Source organism: Oenanthe melanoleuca, chromosome Z, assembly GCF_029582105.1.
Source record: "Oenanthe melanoleuca isolate GR-GAL-2019-014 chromosome Z, OMel1.0, whole genome shotgun sequence".
Taxonomy (NCBI): Eukaryota; Metazoa; Chordata; class Aves; order Passeriformes; family Muscicapidae; genus Oenanthe; species Oenanthe melanoleuca.
This window is the reverse complement of record NC_079362.1, coordinates 67,113,371-67,133,522: the sequence shown is the minus strand read 5'-3', so window position 1 is coordinate 67,133,522 and position 20,152 is coordinate 67,113,371. Positions and strand designations below refer to the sequence as shown.

The following is a 20,152-nucleotide window of genomic DNA, read 5'->3' as shown; positions in this document are numbered from 1 at the left end:
GAGAGGATCCCAGATGCCCTGGTACAGCACAGCTGCTCCTGGGTCTCACATTACAGCCATCCTGTGAGTGCCCCAACAAAGACATCCCACCCTTGCAACCTGTCATGCCAGGAGCCAAAACACTTTAGCCCCTGCTCCCCACCTCTTGCCAGCCACTTTGCTCTATGTGGGAGCTGCATCACCTCCAGAGAGCCACCACAGAGTAGCAGCTCTGACTGAGAGCCAGAGACGCTTGCCAATCCTCCCCTCCAAACCCACCCACATCCCCTCAGCACCTCCATGGCCTGGCAAAGAGAGGAATTTGACCCAGCTCAGCCTCGAGGCCCCACAGCTCTGCCCCAGACTGATCCACAGCAACCCCTGGAGACAAGTTCAATCAGGCTGTAATTGGAAGAACAGGTTGGCACAGGTGGCTGTGTGCCTGCCCAGAGGAGTCCTGGCACTCCTAGAGGTGGGTGGCCAGCAAAGAGAGTGGGTGCCAAGCCCCACAGGGCTGCTGTCCACGACAGAGGAGTCTGAGCTGGCATCAGCATCAGCTGGTACAAATACTGTTGATGGAGGCCACAGCGGGGTCGACGAGCCCCAGCTCCTCCTGCTCGTTGACGCAGAGCTGGTAGCCACATCCCTTGCGCCGGGGCAGCGGCCCCAGGCGCCGGCTGGGCTTGGCACGGGGCGGCAGCAGGAAGCCGACGCTGCCGGCGATGAGCAGGTGCCAGATGCTGTGGATGTAGAAGTAATTCTCCTCTGTCTCCACGAAGGCGTAGAGCAGCACGGCCGCCGCCGCGATCAGCGCTCCCGGGCACAGGTAGAACGCCCAGCGCTTCCAGGTCGGTGGGTAGCAGTGGCGGCGGCGGATGGTGCGAGCCGTCTGCGGTGGGGAGAGGACAGGATGGAAGGGGTACCCACAGCAGGGACAGGCACAACCTCTGTGCCTTGGTGACATCCCTCAGCAAGGGAGAGGGGCTCATGGGGAAGGGTGAAGGCAGCAGAGGGGAGATGCTGGCAGGGGCAGGATGCTGAGGGCAGCCAGGATGAGGACAGAAGGGGACACCTTCTTACCCAGGCGACGGCCATGATCCCCAAAGCGAAAAGGCTGGGCCCCAGAAGGTTCCAGAGCCCGTGACGGTCCATCTGCAGAGCCATGGAGAGCAGCATGGCTCCCAGCAGGTACAGCACCTGTGGGGCAGTAGGGCACCCATCAGGATAAATCTCTTCCTGCTCTGCATGCCCCCTCCCCACACTTGCCTGCTTGACTATGGGCTGGAGCCGGGCCATGGCGATGACAGTGACCCAGACAGACATGAGAGAGCCCAAGAAGTCACAAAACTGCAGCACATCGTACTCCATGATGCAGAACACCACAATGCCTGGCTGGTCGCAGGCATGGTAAAACTGGGGTAGCAGGGAAAGGGTGTGAGAGCTTCCCTGCACAACCCCAGCCCCTTGCCTGCCCCTCAGCTGCCCCACGCCACACTCACAGTGGAGAAGAACATGGTGAAGATGTAGACAGCAGCTTCTAGGAGGTAGTGGCTGCGGACAGCAATGGCCACGGGAGGCACAAACATGACATTGCTGAGGCACAGCAGCAGCGTGGAGAGGAGCTGGAAGCCATAGGAGAAAGCCTCAGCGTTGTCCGTGCAGCCCCAGCCATTCCAGCCTGTGACCAGGGAGAGCAGCCGTCAGCACTGCGGCACCCGCAGGGGCTGGGGGGGTGCAGCAGGGAACCCCCTTTCCAGCACACCGCAGAGACCTGGCATGAATGGACTACTGGGACAGGAGACCCGCAGGAGAAGGGCAGGATCTGGGGGTCTGTGGGCCAGCTCTCACCAGCTTTGCACTCGCAGGCAGCGTACAGGTAGTTGTTGGTGCGCAGCAGCTTGCACTGGCCGTAGATGCCGCAGTCGTTGATGCAGGGGGAGAGGTAGGCGCGCAGGTACACCTCAGCTGTCACGTTGGTGCAGGGCTCAAACCTGCGGGGTGGGAGAAGGGGGTCAGCCCTCGCCCTGTGCCTTTGAGCAGCTCCTGCCTCTACCAAAGCCACCTGTCGCACCCAGACTTGGCAGGTGATGGGAGACCCAGGGACCGGGCAACCTTGAAAATGAGGTTCTTTGGTCCTGCATATGATAGCTGAGAGCTGGTCCCCATGGAACGTGGCCATGCTTAAAGTCCCTCTGCCTTTAGCAGCACACTCAGCCGGTTCCTATTTAATTTGGATTTTGCTGTGCAAATACTACGCCCTGCCCTGCAATGCCCGTGTGTGAACCCATCAGGGAAGAACTAGCTATGGCTGGCAACTCAGCATGACCTAGAAACGCATCAGAGGAGTCAGGGCAGGCACACCAATCCCACTGCCCTGTGCTGCCCATACACAAGATTCTGGGCACTGCCAGCACCTCCTCAGCAAACCAGGAGCACAGGACGACAGCACATACCAGCTGTGGGCTGAGCACACACAGGAACCCCAACACTCAAAAATATACACACACAGTGCCAGTTGCACCTGTGTCTGCTGTTCAATGACTGTGTCCTCACACAGCCAAATCTGCACATGTGTGTGTGCAGAACATACACAGCCCTGACTGCTTGAGCAAAGCCCTGAATGCTTGAGCAAAGCCCAGACTGCTTGAGCAAAGCCCAGACTGCTTGTGCAAACCAGAATATGCACACAGAGCTGGCTGCACACATGCACCCAAACATGCATGCAGCAGCATCTGCACTCGTGCATCCTTGCACGTACAGACACACACACACACACACACACCAGCCTCACTCTTCCAGAGGGCTGCAGGCAGACAGAGGCCAGGAGCAGAGCTACAGCACAGGAGATGCTGAGCAGAGCCCCAGCCTGGCCAGGGATGCCCCCTCACAAGCAGAGCAGAGCCCTGTCCTCCCAGCGAGAGCCCGGTCCCCTCCCAGGCACGGGTACAGATGGGCACTGCCGCGGAGGCGGAGAGGCACCGACAGATGCCCGGCGTTCGCGAGCTGACAAGCACTTCCTAACCGCGAGACAGAGGGAAGAGCCGCGGGGACCCACAGATGGCCAGGCAGACGCGAGATGGAGCCATCCGTGCCCACGCAGCGCTCGCACGGTGACACAAAGCCCGCAGAGCCACGTGCACACACATGAGCGGGGACACGCAGCGCAGGGGACAGGCACACCCACAGACCCACGGCACGGGTCACGGTGAGGACACCCCCCTCGGGGCACAGGGAGGGGACGTGCTGGGGCTCTTACCCGTGCTCCGTGGCACAGAGCGAGCGCAGGCTCAGGTACCAGCTGCCCGTCTGTGGGTAGGGAATCCGCAGGCGGCTGAGGCTGGCTGTGGCGTTAACGGAGAGCAGGAAGCCTGCCAGAGACTCTGTGGGCCAGAAGAGCTCCGAGTGAGCAGAACGAGGTGCAGCCCCCTGCCCTGGACAGAGCTGGAGCAGGGACACAGTACCCGGTGCCAAGCTTCAGGGCCACATGCCCCTATGGTCCCTGCAGCCTCCCCCCACCCAGCCTCTTGCCAGACACGGGTGGGTGTGACCCCATGGGCATGGCAGGATGGACATGCACAGCCCAGCCTACCTGTCTCACAGGTGACCGAGGTGTTGTCACTGGATGTCAGTGGGACTTCATGGTTTAGACACCCAAACACTGTCACATTCTCGCCACACAGGGAGCTCTGATGGCAGAGGAGATGGCCTTAAACCAGTGCCAGTGATGTCCCCTGCTCTGACAGAACTTGGATCACAGCACACCAACTAGCAGTGCCCTAACCCACTGCCCTTCACCCAAGAACACCCTGAACCTGGGCCTTGGAGCATCCTAATCCATCCTCCATCACCCAAAAACTTCACAACCATTGCCTATGACCCCAGATTCTACTCCCTGCCCTGCTGCAACCTTGACATCACCCATCTCCCATCCTGCTCCCTGCCCCGAGCTACCCTGCCCCATTCAGGGTGTAAGTGGCCACCTCACCACGTTGAGCCGCAGCTCCAGGTTGAGCACCCCACCACTGTCCAGCACTGGCAGGAGGTTGATGACGAAGACAGCGGGGCGGTCAGGCGGCACGGACACGTTGGGCCCGAAGAAGATGTAGAAGTGGACGGAGAAGGTGTCCAGCTCGTTGCGCAGCGTGGGCCGGACAGGCCAGCACCGCTCTCCAGCGTGTGAGGTGACAGGGATGGGGATGGGGTGCTTGGTGTCGTTGGGGCTGGTGGGTGGAGGGCTGTCCCCCAGCGCCAGCCCGCCCGCAGAGCCAAAGGAGTGGGGCATGTTCATGGAGGCGCTGGAGGGCAGGAACGGTGGTCGGGCCAGGCTGGGTCGGGAACAGTCTGGAGGCACAGAGCAGTCAGCCTGGGGACCACATAGCTCCAGCCCCTCTTAGTTCCCACCTTCCCTTCTTGCCCACCATTCATCTCCATTTGCAACCCACCCCAAACACCTCACAGCATTCCCACCCCAGCAGAGCCAGGTACAACCCTGTGCCCAGCTGCAGACAGATCCAGTGAACGTCCTTTAACCCCCACACCAAAGACCATGCCTGCACCCACACCCCTCACCTGTGAGCTGCACAGTGACCTGGAAGGAGACGGTGCCCGGCACCCCAGGGTGTTTCTCCACCAGCACGTAGTACCAGTGCTGCCAGAAGGGCAGGTCCTGTGCCAGCTGGCAGGGAGTGTGTTCCCGGCAGTCTAGTGTAGTGGAGTTGTGCAGGGGGGGAGCCTTGGCCCGCACACGCAGCCAGAGTGGGCAGCCCTCAGCCCCACGGCACTGCAGCACCTCCACGAGCACTCGCGATGTGTAGCTGGGCACAAAGACCCTGCGGGACAGCAGTGCCAGGTTGTGGCCATCACTGTGGACTAACAGGGCTGGGGAGGGAAGCCAGAGGGATGGGACACCCTCATCTCCCCACCCTGAGGATGCCCCCTCCTTAGGAGACCTTGTGGCACTCACTTGTAGAGGCAGGAACGGTTGTGGGGAGCCATGCTCTGCTCGGTGACATGACCAGGGTACAGCACGGCGATGTTCACCAGGCGCTGCACGATGAGCTGTGGCTGGAAGAGATACTGGCACTCCTCGTAGAGCCCCTGCAGCAGAGGAGAGTCAGCACGGAGCAGGGGGCACAGGGCACTGCCCCCACTTGGGACACCTGCCCCAGGCACTGCCAGCCCAGAGCAGCCAGACCCCAGCCCTGCCCCACCACGGTCCCTCCAGGCCCTTCACCTTAACGGAGATCTTGCCCTCATCTTTGGGCAGGTGGGCAGCCAGGAACCAGTCCCCGGGCAGTGGGCTGGTGACATTGAACACTCCCGTGGTGCGGTTGGGCAGGGTCCAGGTGAGGGTCAGTGCGAAGGAGCCAGGGACGGCCGTGTCCCTGGGGAAGTGCGTGTGCAGCGGGTTAATGACAGAGGGAGCCCCTGAGCGGAAATACCTGCAGGAGAGACAGCAGTCAGCACGGTGTAGGCTGGGCATCGTGGCAGGGCCGGTATGTCCTGTGTGTGGGTGTCTTCCTCTACGCTTAAACACATCATGGAAGCCATCTGTAAGATGGGACCTTTCTGGAGACTGAGCTTTCCTGAGTGGGTGTTCAAGCAAAACAGTTCATCTATGAGATGCACAAAAGAGTGGAGCCTGCATTGGTCCTGGGAAGATGAATCATAGGGAGGGAGCGTACATGTTGTCTGGGTTTTGGCTGGGATGGGGTTCGTTTTCTTCTTAGTGGCTGGTACAGTGCTGTGTTTTGGATTTAGTATGAGAGCAATGTTGATAACACACTGACGTTTCAGTTGTTGCTCAGCCGTGCTTACCCTAAAACACTTTTCAATGTCCCATGCTCCACCAGAGAGCAGGTACACAAGATGCCAGAAGGGAGCATGACCTGGAGAGCTGACCCCAACTGACCAAAGGGATATTCCATACCATATAGAACATATTCTGTTCCGCATAGAGCCTCCTGCCCAGTGTATAAACTTGGAAGAGCTGGCATGGAGCCACCAACCACTGCTGGGGGACAGGGCATCAGTCAGCATGTGGTGAGCAACTGTGTGATGAATCACTCATCTTTTTCGGGTTTTATTTCTCTGTCTCCTTTTTGTTACTGTTGTTATTACTATTATTTTTGTAGCTGTTTTATCATTAGTGTTATTGGCATATTTATTTTGATTAGTTAACTGTTTTTATCTCAACCCACGAGTATTACTTTTTTTTCCATGATTCTCCTCCCCACCGGGGGAGCAGGGGGGGGATGAGCGAGCAGCTGCGTGGTACTCAGTTGGCAACTGCTCTAGTGGAACGTGTCCCATGGTGGCAGATTGGAACAAGATGATCTTTAATATCCTTTCCAACCCAAAGCATTCTGTGGTTCTATGATTCTTTGACTCTATGTACACGTGCTTGTGGAAGCAAAGAAGCAGGCAAGAGCAGGCAAGCTGTGGGGCAAATCCAGGCAGGAGCAGCAGAGGCAGGAAGGATACAGGCAGGCCAGGCTGCTTACTCACACGGTGATGCTACGGTCTGGGCATTGATCCCCAAAGGTGCCACCTTGCTCCTTGAAGGTGATAAGGTTCCAGACGGCGATGACTGTGTCCTCAGGAATGTGGAAGTGGAAGAGCTCGATGCTGGCAAAGGAGCGGAAGGGGCTGAGCTTGCGTGGTGTTCGGGTGAAGTAGTCGGTCACAAAGAGCCCATCTGCAAAGGAGACCCAAGGGGCTCTCACTAGGGTGGAGGACTGGGGAGGGGGTTTTGGAGCACCCTCCCCAGAGCAGGCCCACCAGCCACACTCTGAATATGTCACAAGTGTCCAGCAGCCTGGAGGCAAGAGGGGCTGGGACAGTGAATCCCCAGGGCTGTTGTCAGCTGTCCCCAGCTGCGTCTCCCAGCCCTGGCACAGTCTGCATCATTCCTGGTTCAGCACTGCCTCAAGTGCAGTTCACTGAGCTGTGGGCACTGATAGGCTGTAGCCTGAGGAGCCCATGGCCTTGGCTGCTCATGCTCTGCTTCCTGCATTTTACCTGTAATAAGTAAAGGGACATTCTTCGTGGCTTCAGCTATGCCCTAGCAGGTCAGCTCCCACAGGAACACATTGTCCCTCATCTGCCTGCTGGGGAAGCTCAGCACTGAGCCCATCATAAAGTGCAGAGTTTCACTCTAGAGCCACAAGAAGAAGGAGCAAGCAGTGCACTTCCTGCATTGCCTCCCAGCTCTCCCATGGTTTGCGGAGGAGGAACGGTGCACATATGTGTGCACATATGCACACGTGGGTGCTGTCTGCATGCACAGAGCAGAGTGGAGGCATGCAAACCCACGTCCATGGGGGTGTGTGCTTGTGCACAGCCCCATGTCTGAAAGACACTTCTGCAAGCCCACAGCACAGCTGAGGGCCACCTCCCCCAGACCAGCTGCCTGACAGGTCGATTTTCAGCGATTTGCAGGAGCCCCAGCAGCAGAGAGACAGCCTCTTCTTTGTCACAGGGAAGAGCAGGACTTGAGGCAGCAGCCATAGCTTCACCTACCATTCCCACACTACACTAGTGGCAGCCTGGAAGACCCATCCTTTTTTCTTTAGAGGCACAGCAAGAATGAGATACCCCTCTTCACAAACTGCTGGAAAGGGGGAGGCCAGCAGAGGGTGGGATGGGAGCAGGTCTGTGCCCAGGAGGAGTCATCCAGCAGGAAGAGGGATAGCTGAGAAGAGGGTCTGCTTTGCACCACATGTTCTTGGCCGGGAGCGTGCGCATGTGCTTGTGTGCCCGTGTGTTTGTGCTGCATGTATGCAGCCCCAGCAGGCTCTACACTGACACGCATCTGCTCCCTTGTCTGGAACAAAGGCAGCTCCCCCTCCCCTTCACTCCCAGCCGGCACAATCCAGGCATGAAGAGCCTGTCTCCTCAATGCAAGAGCATCCGATCCAAATTTCTCCACCAGGAACTATCAGGTCACTCCACAGCCCCACGTGGGGACAGTGACCTGGCAGGAGACCCCAGGGAGGGTGTTGAACACAACTCCAGAAGGGGACCTGGGGGAAGAACCCGGAGCTACCCAGTCCCAGCGCAGCCACCCCATGTTTACTCCCCCAGGGAAAGGTGAAGGAAGCGATTGCATGCAGAGGGTCAGCCTGAGGAGCCATGGCAGTGCAGCCAGAGCACGGGAAAGGTGCTGGAGGATGGAGCGGGACTGCTATCCATGGAAGCGGAGTGGATGGAAGGAGAAAAGCCAAAGCCCCTCTGCTTCAGGCCAGCGGCCGGAGCCGCAGGACCCCAACCCCGGTGCTACAGCCCAGGGGGCGGCCGGCGGTCAGCACCGCGGACAGCTCCGCGCCGGCGGTCAGCACCGCGCACAGCTCCCGCTGCCTCCCCGCCGCTGCACCCCGGCACCGGCCGCCCCCAAACAGCTTCCCCGCTTCCCAGGGGATGCCCCTCGAAGCCCCCAAGTATCCTTCCGCATCTCGGTCACTAAGCCAGGTCCCTGCCCCACAGCCTGCTCCTGGTCTCACATACTGTCGTCGATGTATGCCCCGAACAATCTGTGTGTCCCGCTGGACAGGCACCCCCGTGTCTGCAGGCTGTCCATCTCCACGGCCCCCTGCACACACACAGCCTTCTGCCCTGCATCTGCAACCCCCCTGGCCCACTCACTGCCCACGCACACGCCTTCCTCCCAGGGTGTTCCACTGCCTGTGCACTGCCTGCGCACTGCCTGCGTCCTCCTGCACCCCACTGCTCATCTGTCACCATGCCCCATTGCATGGGCAAGCTGTGCCCCACTGCACACACAACCACGCCTCCCATTCAACAGACATCCAGCACCGTCTACACAGGCATCCCTGTAGTCCGTTATGCAAACATCTCCCTGCACACGCATCTCTGTGCCCATCGCACCCACCTTCTGTCCCAGTGTACATGCACCCTGTGCCCCATGGCACCCCTCACCCAGCTGGGGACACTCTGCTGCATATCTGCTCCAAGCCCCACTGCATGCTGGCCCCATCCCTTGTGCCACACTCACCATGTCCCATCACATTTGCACCCCACATCCCAGGATGCCATCCCCCAAAAGCTGCGCCCTTGTGCTCCATTCTCACCCGCATCCTGCCCCACTGCGTGCAAACCTCACATCCCACTGCTCGAGTAGCTCATCCCAAGCCACGCATGTACCCACCTCAAGCTCATCCCCTGTGCCCCACCACATGGACCCCTGCACCCCACACCTGCAGCCCTTCTGCCCACCGCACCTCACCCGTTCCCTGCCCCACTGCATGCACACCCTGCATCCCATTGTTCGCGTACTTCACACCCATCCCAAGCTCATCCCTCTGCCCTATGGCTCCTCACAGAGCCCTGTAACTCACACCTACAGCTCTCCTGCCCACCGTACACATCCCCGTGCTCCATTCTCACCTGGCTCCCACCCCACTGCGTGCACACCCCACATCCCATTGCTCGTATACCTCACGCCCACATATGCTCATCCCGCTGCCCCATGGCACGCTGTCCTGTGCTCCGCCGTACGGACCCCCCCACTCCGTGCCTGCAGCCCCCCTGCCCACCACACACATCCCCGTGCTCCAATCCCACCCGCCCCACTGAGCGCACACCCCACATCCCACGGCTCACGTACCTCACACCCCCATGCCAAGTTCATCCCTCGTCCCGCCGCACGGAGCCCCGCGCCCCACACCTCCTGCCCAGCGCACACACCCCGGTGTTCCGTCCTCACCCGCCCCACTGCGCGCACACCCCACATCCCACTGCTCCTGTACCTCACACCCATCCCGAGTTCAGCCCTTTCGTCCCGCCGCACGGACCCTCTCTCTCCGCTCCAGCATCCCTCCCACCCACCGCACACACGTCCTCCGCGGCATCGCTTCGCCCCCGCCGCGCCGGCACCCTCGACGTGCTCTCCCGCGCCCCGTCCCGCGCTCGCCCCGCACCCGCGCCCCCCGCGCCGGTCTCCCGGCTGCGCTCACCGGCGGCGGGCGGCGGCAGGAGCAGGAGCGGCAGGAGCAGCAGCGGGAGCGGCAGCGGGGGGCGCTGCCCGCCGCCCCCGCTGCCCCGCCGGGCCATCGCCGCCGCCGCCGCCGCGGCTGCCGAGGGGCGCGCGCCTCCGGCCGCCCCGCCGCGCACCGGCGGCCCTGACGTCACCCGCCCCGCCCACCAGGACCACCCACGGCACCTCCATTGGCTCCCTGGCACGTCAATCACCGGTGGCCGCGCCACGCCCCGCCCGTCCCGAGAGACGGTCCCCCCCCAGCCCTTTCCCCCCAGGATGGACCCGGCGCTGACCGGGACACGGGGGGACAGCGACACGGGCGGGAAGGGAGATGGGAGGCTACGGGAAAGGGACAGCGGGCTGGAACCCTAGATACGGGCCGGGAACTGGGGCACAGGGTTGGAGACAGCGACATGGCGCTAGGGACCGGGACACGGGACTGGAACTGAGATATGAGCCGGGAACGGGGCATAGAGCACAGAGACACCGGCTGGGGCAGGGACAGGCTGAGGCCAGGAACAAGGCGCTGAGGACAGGAACATGGTGCTGTGGGATACGGGCCGGTAATGGGGTCACAGGACTGAGGGCAGGGACATGTCTCTGGAACTGAGATATGGACCAGGAATGGAGTCATAGGGTTTGGGACAGGGACGTGGTGCTGGGGACAAGGAGATAGGCTGGGAACAGAGATACGGGGCTGAGGGACAGGAACACGGAATTGCAGACAGGGACATAGGTTGGGGGAGAGGGACATGGGGCTGGGGACAGAAACAATGACTGGGGACAGTGATATGGGACTAGGGGACAGGGACACGAGCCTGGGGACAGGAATATGTCCTGGGCACAGAAATATATAACGGAGAGGGATATGGAGCTGATGGCATGTCCTGGAATTAGGGAAAGGGATGGGGGGAAGTGAGGCTGGCTATCCACCCCGGGGGGAGCTCTGTAAGGGAGAGAGGTGGTTTTGAACCACCGCCTTCTTATAGCAAATTGTTGTATGCATCTTAGAGAGGAGGTGTCCCACGGAGGGGGCCTGGGCACCTCCTGCAGGGATGAGGGCATCTTGACTGGAAACGATCTCATCACACTTTCCCAAACTCCCCTGACATCATCCCCAGACTCTCCTGACATCACCATTCTCCTTGGCCATGAGAGAGGCAGCAGATTACTATAATGGGAATGTTCCTCTCCCATCCTGTGCTCCCCACAGGGCACCCTGGGAGCTGCAGCAGGAGCAGCCACCCCACCATGTCCCAGTCTGACTGCCCAGCAACTCTTCCCAGAGCACAGAAGCCCCTCCAGGCATGGCTGGGGGTCCCCTCCCCAATCTACACCTCACTGGCACAGCTCTGGGGCCAGTAGCCTCTGGTATAGGGATGTACAAGGACCGTGGTCCCTCGAGGAGCAAGCTGGTCATGCTGTCCTTGGGAAATGGACAAGGGAACTTTTTTCCCTTCCAGATATTCTCCAAAAGCTCCAGGGTCCCATCAGAGTCCCATGGGAATCTGGGGCCAGGTGGGTCCCTCATGGGGAGCCAGCAACCACCCTGTGGGGAGGAAGGAGCACAGAGATAGGGTGGGAGTGGGTTCACCAAGGCCAAGCAGGTGTGAGGAAGGGCAGGGTGGGATGGGGAGACTGGAACATCCTATCCTTCCAGGAGCCGCACTTCAACCCCACAACCCCCAGATATTTGAGACTTTCCCGTGGCCCCACACCTCGCTGGCGTATGGGGTGCTCCATAATCACACAATTGGGGCCACGGAAAACCAGGTGTGCTCCTGGCAGGACTCACAGGGGGTTTTCATTACTCTCGAGGTGAGCAGAGGGAAACAATGCCCATGCCGCTGCCCGTGCCCCGGTGGGGTCCTGTCCTGATGGTTTTCCAAGGCCAGTCCTGGTCCGGCCGTATCCCACTGTGTCCCCTCCCCTCGGCCCTGTCTCAGTTCCACCGCTTCCCTGCCCGTCCCGTTCCCATCCCAGTCTCACCCCTTCGCCCGCTCGTTCCCGTTCCCATCCCGATCCCACAGCTTCACCCGCCCTCTCCCGCTCCCGTCCCTTTCCCATCCCGGTCCCACCGCTCCCCCCGCCCGCTCCCGCTCCCATCTCGTTCCCGTCCCGCTCCCATCTCGTTCCCGTCCCTGTCCCTCTGTACATTTTACCCTCCGGCCGCGAGGGGGCGGTAGCGCCCCCGTGGCTGCGCCGCCGGCGGCGCTCTGTCCCGCGCTGTTCCCGGGTGCTGATTGGTGCAAGGCGCAGCGCGACGGTGACGCCATTGGCGGTGGCCGCGCCATCTCCACGAGGTGCCGGGACCCCGGCCCAGCCGCGGGCTGTCCCCTGTGCCCGGGACCGCGGCCATGGAGTTCCCGGCCGCGCTCTTCCCCTCCTACTTCAGCGCCGGGCCGCCGCGGGAAGAGGGTGGCCCCGCGCCAGTCGCCGGCTGGGGCGAGCATGGGCAAGTGCTGGAGGGTGGCCCCGGCCGCCGCCAGGTGAGGCACTGCCGCGGGTCCGGGCCGGCCGAGGGAAGCGGCAGGACGCTCTGGGGCCGCTCTGTATGTCCCCCTTCATTCCCCGCAGGTGCAGCCGGAGTTCGTGTCCCGCCGCGGCGCGACAGGCGAAAAGTGGGAAGCCGCCGACGCTGCGGCCGTGCCGGTGCTGCTGCCCAGCGCGGGTGAGAGCCGCGGGAGCGGGAAGGAGCTCACTCGCTGCACGGGGGCTGGGGGGGACATGCCGTCCACCTCTATCGCTGCCGCTGCCCCGCGGTGCTGTGCGGTGTCTCGGTGTTCGTGTGGTGCCAGGCGGCCTCTGCATTCTCCCCACAGGCTGCTGGTTCCCCTCGCCCGCGCCTCAGGACATCGTGTACCGCAGTGGGTCGTGCAGAAAGCTCCGGGTAGGCAAGTCTGGAGCCACCCTGGACTTCGCCAGGCAGGTGGGATTTGAGGTGTTTCATTCTGGCAAGGACCTGGAGGGCAGCATGGGACCTTTACATGCATTGACTCTTTCCCCTCCCTCCCACACAGCTGGGCCATTTCTTCATGGATCACCCAGAAGACGCTTTTGGCTCTCTAGGGCGTCTGCTGCACAAGAACTTCTACCTGGGAAACTCCAAGCTGAAGGTCACTGTCTGTCCAGGGATAACAGTTCTGTTCCCCACCCTTCCCCTTGCCAGTCTCAATCTCTGTCCCATACTCCTGTAGAGACCAGCCCGGAATAGCACAATCCGGATGACAGCCCTGATGGAGGACATCGACCGCCTGGAGGCCCGACGGTGAGTGTCCCCATGTCCCCCACCCTGCAGAGATCTGGAGGTCTCCTGCTGTGTCCCCCCACCTGATGCTGTCCATGCCCTGCAGCGGCTGCCCCCGGCAGCACTTGGCCTCCCGCCTGCGCTGGTTCTCCCATCTGAGCCGTGACTGGCTCTTCGAAGTGCCACTGGGCCTGCTGGCAGACTGCCTGCACGAGGAGCTGATGCACCAGTGGTCCAACCTGCTCTTTGATGACAGCTTCACTGGGGGGGCACTGGCCTGGTTGCCCCCTGAAGATGGGGTGACACCTGTGGGCTGCCTAGTGCACCCTGGAGGGCAGGCCATGAACCACCTCTGTATCCTTCCCCATGAGGTGTCCCTGGAGAGGGAAGTGGGAGTTGTGTTGCACTGCCCTTAGCCAGCATCCCAGATTTCCAGGATGTGGTGCTGGAGGAGCTGCCTCACGCCCGGGGCTCTCCACAGCAGTTTGAGCTCAGCGGGCGCGTCCGGCAAGTGGCTGCAGCCCGTGTGGATGGGCAAGGTGAGTCAGAACCAGGATCCACATCTCAAGGCAGACAGGATGTAGGGAGAAGGAGCAGCAGTGGGCCCCTGTGATGCTGCCAGTTCACATACCACCTCCTTCCCCCTGACAGATTTTGTTGGGGTTCGTTCAGACTATCACTGTGGTGTTTGGAGGGTGCCGGGCAAGACAGGGGCAGTTCCCACCCCACTACAGGTGATCCGCACTGATATGCCTGCCTCCTGCCTCACTGTCAGGTAGGTGCTGGAGGAAGGGGCTGTGCCAGGAGGGAGCTCTGCTGGCGCAGCCTTGCTCTGTGTGGTGGGTTCTGTTGCCCCATAGTGATGGTGTGCCCCCTGTCCTGCAGCCCTCACCTTCCTGGGGAGCTGTCTGTCTGTACCCAGAGCGGGACTATCTACCTCTGGAGCGTCGAGACTGGGTGAGATGGGGCACTCAGGGCTATCTGTGGACTCATGCAGACAGTGCAGTCCAAGGGAGTAGGAGGCCTAAGTGACCGGGGCAGCCCTGCCCCATGCCAATACTGCTGTCTCCCCACAGGCTGCAGCAGCTCCGCCATGACCCCCAGACCATGTTTTTTCGGGACTATTCACCCTGGCGCTGGAGTGACTTCACTGCCCACCCTCGAGTGCTCAGCTGTGCTGACCGCACAGGCCTGCAGTGCCTGGATGCCCGGGTAAGCTTGGGACAGTGGGCATGGGGCTTGCAACAGGCAAGGAAGAGCATTGCTCAGCCCAGAGTGCTGACTGTGCTCTTTTCTACTGCTGCAGGCCCCCAAGAGATGCCACTTCGACTTGTTCAAGGTAGGCGAGGAAGCTGGCTGCCAGCAGGGTGAGCGTGTAGTGCTGCCCATGTACCTGGGCAAGGCTCACCCCTCGCAGTACCTTGTCACGACCCAGGTGAGTCCCACCACAGCTGAGATCTGGGGAGGGCACGCTGCACAGCTCTGTCTCCCAGAGCCTATGGGGCATGAGGATCTCCCAGCTGAGGGGAGCTGGCACAGTGTGTTAGAGTGCTTCCCATCTGAGCCAAGACTCCTGTCCTAGTTCTCCGTGTATGTGCTGGATGAGCGCTTGCCACTGGTGCCTATTCTGAAGTGGGCACACATGATGAAGGCCCCTCCACTCTTTGCACACCTAATGCCAGGGAAACCCGGGAGGAGCCACAAGGTGCTGCTTGGCGCGTCCCGCACCCAAGAGCTGTTGCTGTTGCAATACCGGGGTAAGAGATCAAGCTCCAGGGGTGCTGCAGAGCCAGGGCTCCTCTGTGCTCATGTCCCAGCCTCCTTGCTGCTGGGATCAGCTGCTGCTCTGTGCTCACCAGTCAAGTTTTTGGGATGTTTCCTCAGGGGGCAGCCAGTCAGCCTGTCAGCTGGCGGGGACTCCGCAGAAGCTGCACAATATTGCAGGGTGCCTGCAGCACCTTCCCACCCAGCTTCCACACTGCCACCACCTGCTCCAGCAGCGCCTCACAGCCCCAGCAGCAGGTGAGTGTCCCACACTGGCCCAGGCTGCAGGTCCTGGTTGGGGAGAAGGTGGAATGGAGTGGAAGTGTAGCCCTTGTCATGGCCTGGCTGGAGGGTGGTTGAAAAAGCAAAAGCAGTGCCCTGAACAAACCTGTGGAAGAGATTAACGACATGGAAAACAATGTACAGGGCAGGATCCAGAAGTGAGGGTGCCCACTGAGGGGTGGAGGCAGCACTGGCCATTCCCCTGGAGTATTCCCAGGACTGGAAACCTGCTGACAGTGCCTTTCTTGTTTCTGCAGGACTGGCTGCCACACTACAGGAGGATGGATTGCACAAGTCCATGTTAGTTTTCCAGCTCTCTGAGGCTGGGGATGTCTTCTGCCAGAGGCTGACCCACAAGGCAGCACAGCCCCCTGCACCCCCATCGAGGGATGAGGCCACAACAGCCCCTGGCTCTTCTCCTCTCTTCGAGGCTCCAGCCAGCAGCCCACAGGGCTTGGGTGGTGAGGAAGAAGAGGAGGAAGAGCAAACATTCTACTTGTCAAACCTGGAGGTGGTCATCGATGAAGAGGAGGAGGGCATGGGCACACCAGCACCCGTGGAGGAAGCTGAACTCCTGCAGGAGCCCTGTGCCAGCCCCCAGCCCTCCTCCCCAGCAGTGCCCAGCCCAGCTGCAGCGCTGCGGTACCGCCGCTGGCTGAGGGCCTTTTCTAGGGCCTGCAAGGAGCCTCCTCGGCACAGCTGGCCCCCCAGCCTCAGCCAGAGGCGCCTCTTCACCCACAGGGATCTGGAGGGGCCAGCAGGCCCCAGCAGCCTGCAGAGACAGATGCGCCAGCGGCTGCGCCAAACCATGCAGGAAGGGGGCCGCATCCAGCGCTGGGAGCCTTTGGCCCTCCAACCACCTCCCCTGCCAGAGACCCTGGAGCCAGCAGCAGATCCAGACCCCCTAAGTACCCGTCTGACAGCAGCTTGGGCTGGGGACTGGGAGCAGTGGTGGGAGGAGAGGACGAGCTTCAGTGTGGCACAGAGACAGCGGGCACTGCGGGAGCGGCGGCGGCGGCAGAAGCGAGCCAAGGGCCGCTGCAGCCTTTCGGCCAGCTTCACCTCCTCCCTCACCTACCAATCTGAGCTGTCCGAGCTGAGTGATGCGGGCCCCCAGCTGCTCTCCCCCAGCCGCCCACCCATTCTCTCCCAGGAGGGCTCCCCACCAGCCGACAGCCCCCCACTTCACAGTCTCCCAACCTCGCCAGCGCCTGAAGAAGCCCTGCTGTCTTCACAGAGCCTGCGCTGCCGTGGCATCCCCAAGGAGCGGCGGAAAACACTGCGGGACTACCTGTCTGTGTGGGCCGAGGCACCCCCCGAAGCCCCCAGAGCCCCTTGGCAGCCAGGCCAGCCAGATGTGCATCCCTTCTTCGCAGAGCCAGCTGTCCTCTGCCTCACAGCCCCGCCGCAAGCGCCCACGAATGGGCTTCTGAGAGCAAATAAACCTGCGCGGCACAGCCTTCCTCCCGGGGTCCTCCATTGCTTGGTCAAGGCACCACCCTTAGGGGCAGGGGAGGTCGGGGTTGGGACTCCGAGCTGAGGAAGTGACCTGCTTCCCCGGTCGGAGAGTCCCCGCCGGGATGCTCCGAGGCGAGGGCCGCCCGGGTGCCAGGCGTGGAGGCGGGCGCGGGCGCTTTAAGGGGGCGGGAGCGGGGCCGGGGCGGGAGCGGCGGCCATGGCGGCGGTGCTGGCGCGCGGGCTGCTGCGGGGCGCGCTGCGCCGGGGGCAGGTGGGCGCGGGGGGACACGGGGATGGGGGGGATCCCGGGATAACGGGGAGACACGCCGGGGCGTGCGGGGTAACGGGGGCTCCGGAACGGGCCCGCACCATGCTCGCCATTACTTCCACTTTCGGGCAAAGTCCGCGGCGGGCATGAGGGCCGGTCCGCACACCCGCACGGCACGACACGGCACGGCACGGGGCCTCGGAGCACTCGTGGGCATCCAGCCCCGCCCCAGCCTGCCCCTCTGTGGGCACTGCCGCCCCCTGCACCCCCGAGGCCGCAGATCCGTGTCAGCCCTGTTAGGCCGGTGAGCACAGCCCTTTGTCAGCCTCGTGGGAACATCCCACTGTCCAGGCTGGTGGACAGTCTCCTGTCACCCCTGTCAGCACAGCCCGCCACCAGCCCCCTCGGCATCTGCCCTTGTTACCCCTTTATGAGTGTTACCAGCATGTGCATCTCCCTATTGCTCCATGTGGTACCCCCTGTCACAGCCAAGCATTAACCCCACGTGCATCCCACCATCACCCCTGTGTGCATCCCCAGGACCCGTGTGTGAATCCCAGCACTTCCCAGATGCATCCCCCACTACATCCCCCGTCACCCCCACACGCATCCCTCGCCCATATCCCCGTGTTCCCCCCATGTGCATCCCCCAACATGTTCCCTGTCATCCCCACGTGCACCCCACCACACCCCCGTGTGGTCTCCTCTATTACCCTTGCACGTGTGTTCTCCCACCCGCCCCCACCGCGGTGTCCTTGTCCTTGTCCCCGCGGGCATAGGCTGTAACCCAGGTATGCCCCTCAGCCCCAGCGGTGCGTGTCGGCGCCCAGCGGGCGGGACGGGGAGGTGAGCAAAGCGCAGCAGGCAGCAGCGGCCAGCGAGGAGGCAGGAGGGCAGCCCACCATCTTCAGCAAGATCATCAACCGCACCATCCCTGCCACCATTCTCTATGAAGATGACAAGGTAGCTGGGACAGCAGGACCTGTGTCCCCACCGGGGCAAAGGGGCAGAACCCACGGGTGTGGGGCTTACCCTGCTCCCCCTGGTAGTGCCTTGTCTTCCGTGATGTGGCCCCTCAAGCCCCTGTGCACTTCCTGGTGATCCCCAAGCGCCCCATCCCCCGGATCAGCCGCGTGGGTCCCCAAGACACTGAGGTGAGTCTGGAGAGGTCCCTTGGACATTGGTGGTGGGGGTTAGGCAGTGTTGACCCTGCCGCTCCTCCCTCCTTCAGCTGCTGGGGCACCTGATGGTGGTGGCAGCACGCACGGCACAGGCAGAGGGGCTGGCTGATGGCTACCGCCTTGGTGAGTTGATCTCCCATACTGTGCTGTGGGGCAGGACCCTCACTGGTCATCCTGGGGGGCTGGGGACAAAGGGGGTAGCCTGATCCTTGTACCTGTCCTGACAGTGATCAACGATGGGAAGCACGGCGCACAGTCTGTCTACCACCTGCACCTTCATGTACTGGGGGGGCGGCAGATGGGCTGGCCCCCTGGCTAATGCCCACTATCCACTTACTCCCCAGTAAAGCATTTCCGTGGTGGTGACTTCAGTGGCTCTGTGTTACCGTGGCTTTTTTTGGGGGTGGAGGTGGCTGGCCTGGGCAGGGCTGGCCTCCATTGTCACAGCAGTAAAATTGGTACCCTGCTTTGTGCAGAGGCTCTGGGCACCCCACACAACCCCACCGTTGAAGCAGAAGGGTTTTCTGGGCCTGCCCACAGCTCACAGGCAAAAAGACTCATGTTGGTGCTGGGCTGGGGGAGCAGGCTGGGTGCCACAAGGTTGTCTCTAAGGTGGGGAACATGCATGGGGTGTCAGTAGTACACCACATTCAGGGCTGCCCACCCAGCCCCACTGCCACCACCCAACCCCAGCATCCCTGAATGCCCTTGCTCTGCCTCAGGTTTCCCCCCGCCAGCACCCCTGTGTTGCTGCCAGAGCCCTGTGGTGGACATTGATGTTTCCCTGCTTTTCAAAACCAGTTAATTGCACTAGATTGATCTAAAAGCCCTTGGAGCGGGCTTGTCGACTGCACGTGTACTTCTTGTCCACCCCTGAGGGGCCTCTCTGGTAGCTCTGAGGAGGATCATAACCCTTAGCAGAGCATAGGGCAGGACAGGCTGCCCCCTCCATGTATAGATACCCATGTACTCCCCCATACTGCAGCCACTGTTCTGCTTGTGTGTGCACTACCACGCAAAACTCAATGGCACTACTCACCCAAGCACCCCAAGCTACGCACCTCCGAGGGAAACTGACTGTGCCGCTCACCCCAGACACCCCCCCCCCCCCCGCCAAGCGCACACTGAGGAAAACACGTCGTACCCTTCACTCCAGACCGCACAACTGCGAACCACCGAGGAAAGCCCAGGCTCCCGACCCCCCTGCACACAAAGCGCGGCCGGCTGTGCGCACACGGCGCTGTTTACAGCCCTGACCGCGGTCTCGTGCCTGCACGTGTCCGCTGGCCCCGTGAGGGGAGCGCATGCGGCCGCCCGCTCCCTGCCGCGTGCCTCCCGCGCCCGCCGGGCCGCGGCGGCTGCCGTGGCTATATTTAGTGGCAGGGGCCGGTGCTGGCGCGGTGCACGGCCCACCTGGCACCGCCGTCGGGACCGCCTGGGCCCCTGCCAGCCGCCGCGCAGGGGACCGCAGCCCGCCGGGGAGAATGGCGGCTCTGTTCATCCCCCGGCTCGGTGGCGCTGGCGGCGGGGGGCCCCCGGGAGCTGTGTGGGGCTGCGGCACAGCCCAGTCACTTCCCACACATACACGCCCAGTATAGTATGGGGAATGTTCTCGGGGTGTAATTGAACCTTAAAATTGTTGATACTGCTGCTTCCTGCCTCTGAGGCTCAGCGTGGGCTGGGACTGCTCTTGAACTCAGGACAGCCCTGCCTCAGGGATGTGTACCCCAAAGAGGGTTTGGTATCCCTGGGGAGGTGGGGATGCTAAAGAGGGGCCAGGCATCCCCAGGACATCATCCCCCAGAGCAGTCCCACAGGGAATGCTGTACGAGGCACAGGGCACGGGCTGGCACGCGAGGTCAGGACTAGTCGCCTGCCATGGTGTTTCTTCCTTTGCCAAGTTTATTTTGTCAGTCCCCGAGCAGCGGCAGGGCAGGACAGTGGGCACAGCCTCATGGGGCCGAGGCGGGGGGCAG

The 20,152-nt window shown here is 62.0% G+C and overlaps 3 protein-coding genes across 3 annotated transcripts; 2 read left to right on the top strand and 1 right to left on the bottom strand.

Annotated features, from left to right (window-relative positions):
* Positions 1-365: 365 nt before the first annotated feature.
* TMEM8B (transmembrane protein 8B) lies at positions 366-10,062 on the bottom strand. Its single transcript, XM_056513541.1, has 13 exons — positions 9,954-10,062; positions 6,487-6,676; positions 5,213-5,420; positions 4,943-5,076; positions 4,549-4,808; positions 3,965-4,320; positions 3,569-3,665; positions 3,236-3,359; positions 1,828-1,970; positions 1,479-1,657; positions 1,246-1,392; positions 1,060-1,176; positions 366-868 (listed from the first exon to the last, which is right to left on the bottom strand). The coding sequence occupies exons 1-13, from the start codon at positions 10,048-10,050 to the stop codon at positions 533-535; spliced, it is 2,388 nt and encodes a 795-aa protein (XP_056369516.1). The 5' UTR covers positions 10,051-10,062; the 3' UTR covers positions 366-532.
* Positions 10,063-12,252: 2,190 nt separating this feature from the next.
* TAF1C (TATA-box binding protein associated factor, RNA polymerase I subunit C) lies at positions 12,253-16,733 on the top strand. The gene is given in 15 exon segments (XM_056513540.1): positions 12,253-12,465; positions 12,554-12,647; positions 12,799-12,905; positions 12,997-13,092; positions 13,174-13,244; positions 13,330-13,577; positions 13,652-13,762; positions 13,875-13,998; positions 14,109-14,180; positions 14,300-14,435; positions 14,530-14,658; positions 14,806-14,980; positions 15,108-15,245; positions 15,527-16,605; positions 16,607-16,733. Coding segments are annotated over 15 exon segments (2,808 nt in total). The 5' UTR covers positions 12,253-12,333; the 3' UTR covers positions 16,703-16,733.
* Positions 16,734-16,923: 190 nt separating this feature from the next.
* HINT2 (histidine triad nucleotide binding protein 2) lies at positions 16,924-18,547 on the top strand. Its single transcript, XM_056513539.1, has 5 exons — positions 16,924-16,998; positions 17,800-17,958; positions 18,045-18,149; positions 18,227-18,299; positions 18,404-18,547. Exons 1-5 carry the CDS (start codon positions 16,945-16,947, stop codon positions 18,493-18,495), a joined length of 483 nt encoding a protein of 160 aa, XP_056369514.1. The 5' UTR covers positions 16,924-16,944; the 3' UTR covers positions 18,496-18,547.
* The last annotated feature ends 1,605 nt before the right edge of the window (positions 18,548-20,152 follow it).

Excerpts from the sequence above, each read along its gene's own strand:
- TMEM8B (XM_056513541.1), bottom strand. The coding sequence starts at position 10,050 with ATGGCCCGGCGGGGCAGCGGGGGCGGCGGGCAGCGCCCCCCGCTGCCG. Across the intron at positions 5,421-6,486 it reads CCAGACCGTAGCATCACCGT|GTATTTCCGCTCAGGGGCTC; the intron begins GTGAGTAAGCAG and ends TCTCTCCTGCAG. Across the intron at positions 1,393-1,478 it reads TCACCATGTTCTTCTCCACT|TTTTACCATGCCTGCGACCA; the intron begins GTGAGTGTGGCG and ends CTGCTACCCCAG.
- HINT2 (XM_056513539.1), top strand. The coding sequence starts at position 16,945 with ATGGCGGCGGTGCTGGCGCGCGGGCTGCTGCGGGGCGCGCTGCGCCGG. Across the intron at positions 17,959-18,044 it reads TTCTCTATGAAGATGACAAG|TGCCTTGTCTTCCGTGATGT; the intron begins GTAGCTGGGACA and ends TCCCCCTGGTAG. Across the intron at positions 18,150-18,226 it reads TGGGTCCCCAAGACACTGAG|CTGCTGGGGCACCTGATGGT; the intron begins GTGAGTCTGGAG and ends TCCCTCCTTCAG.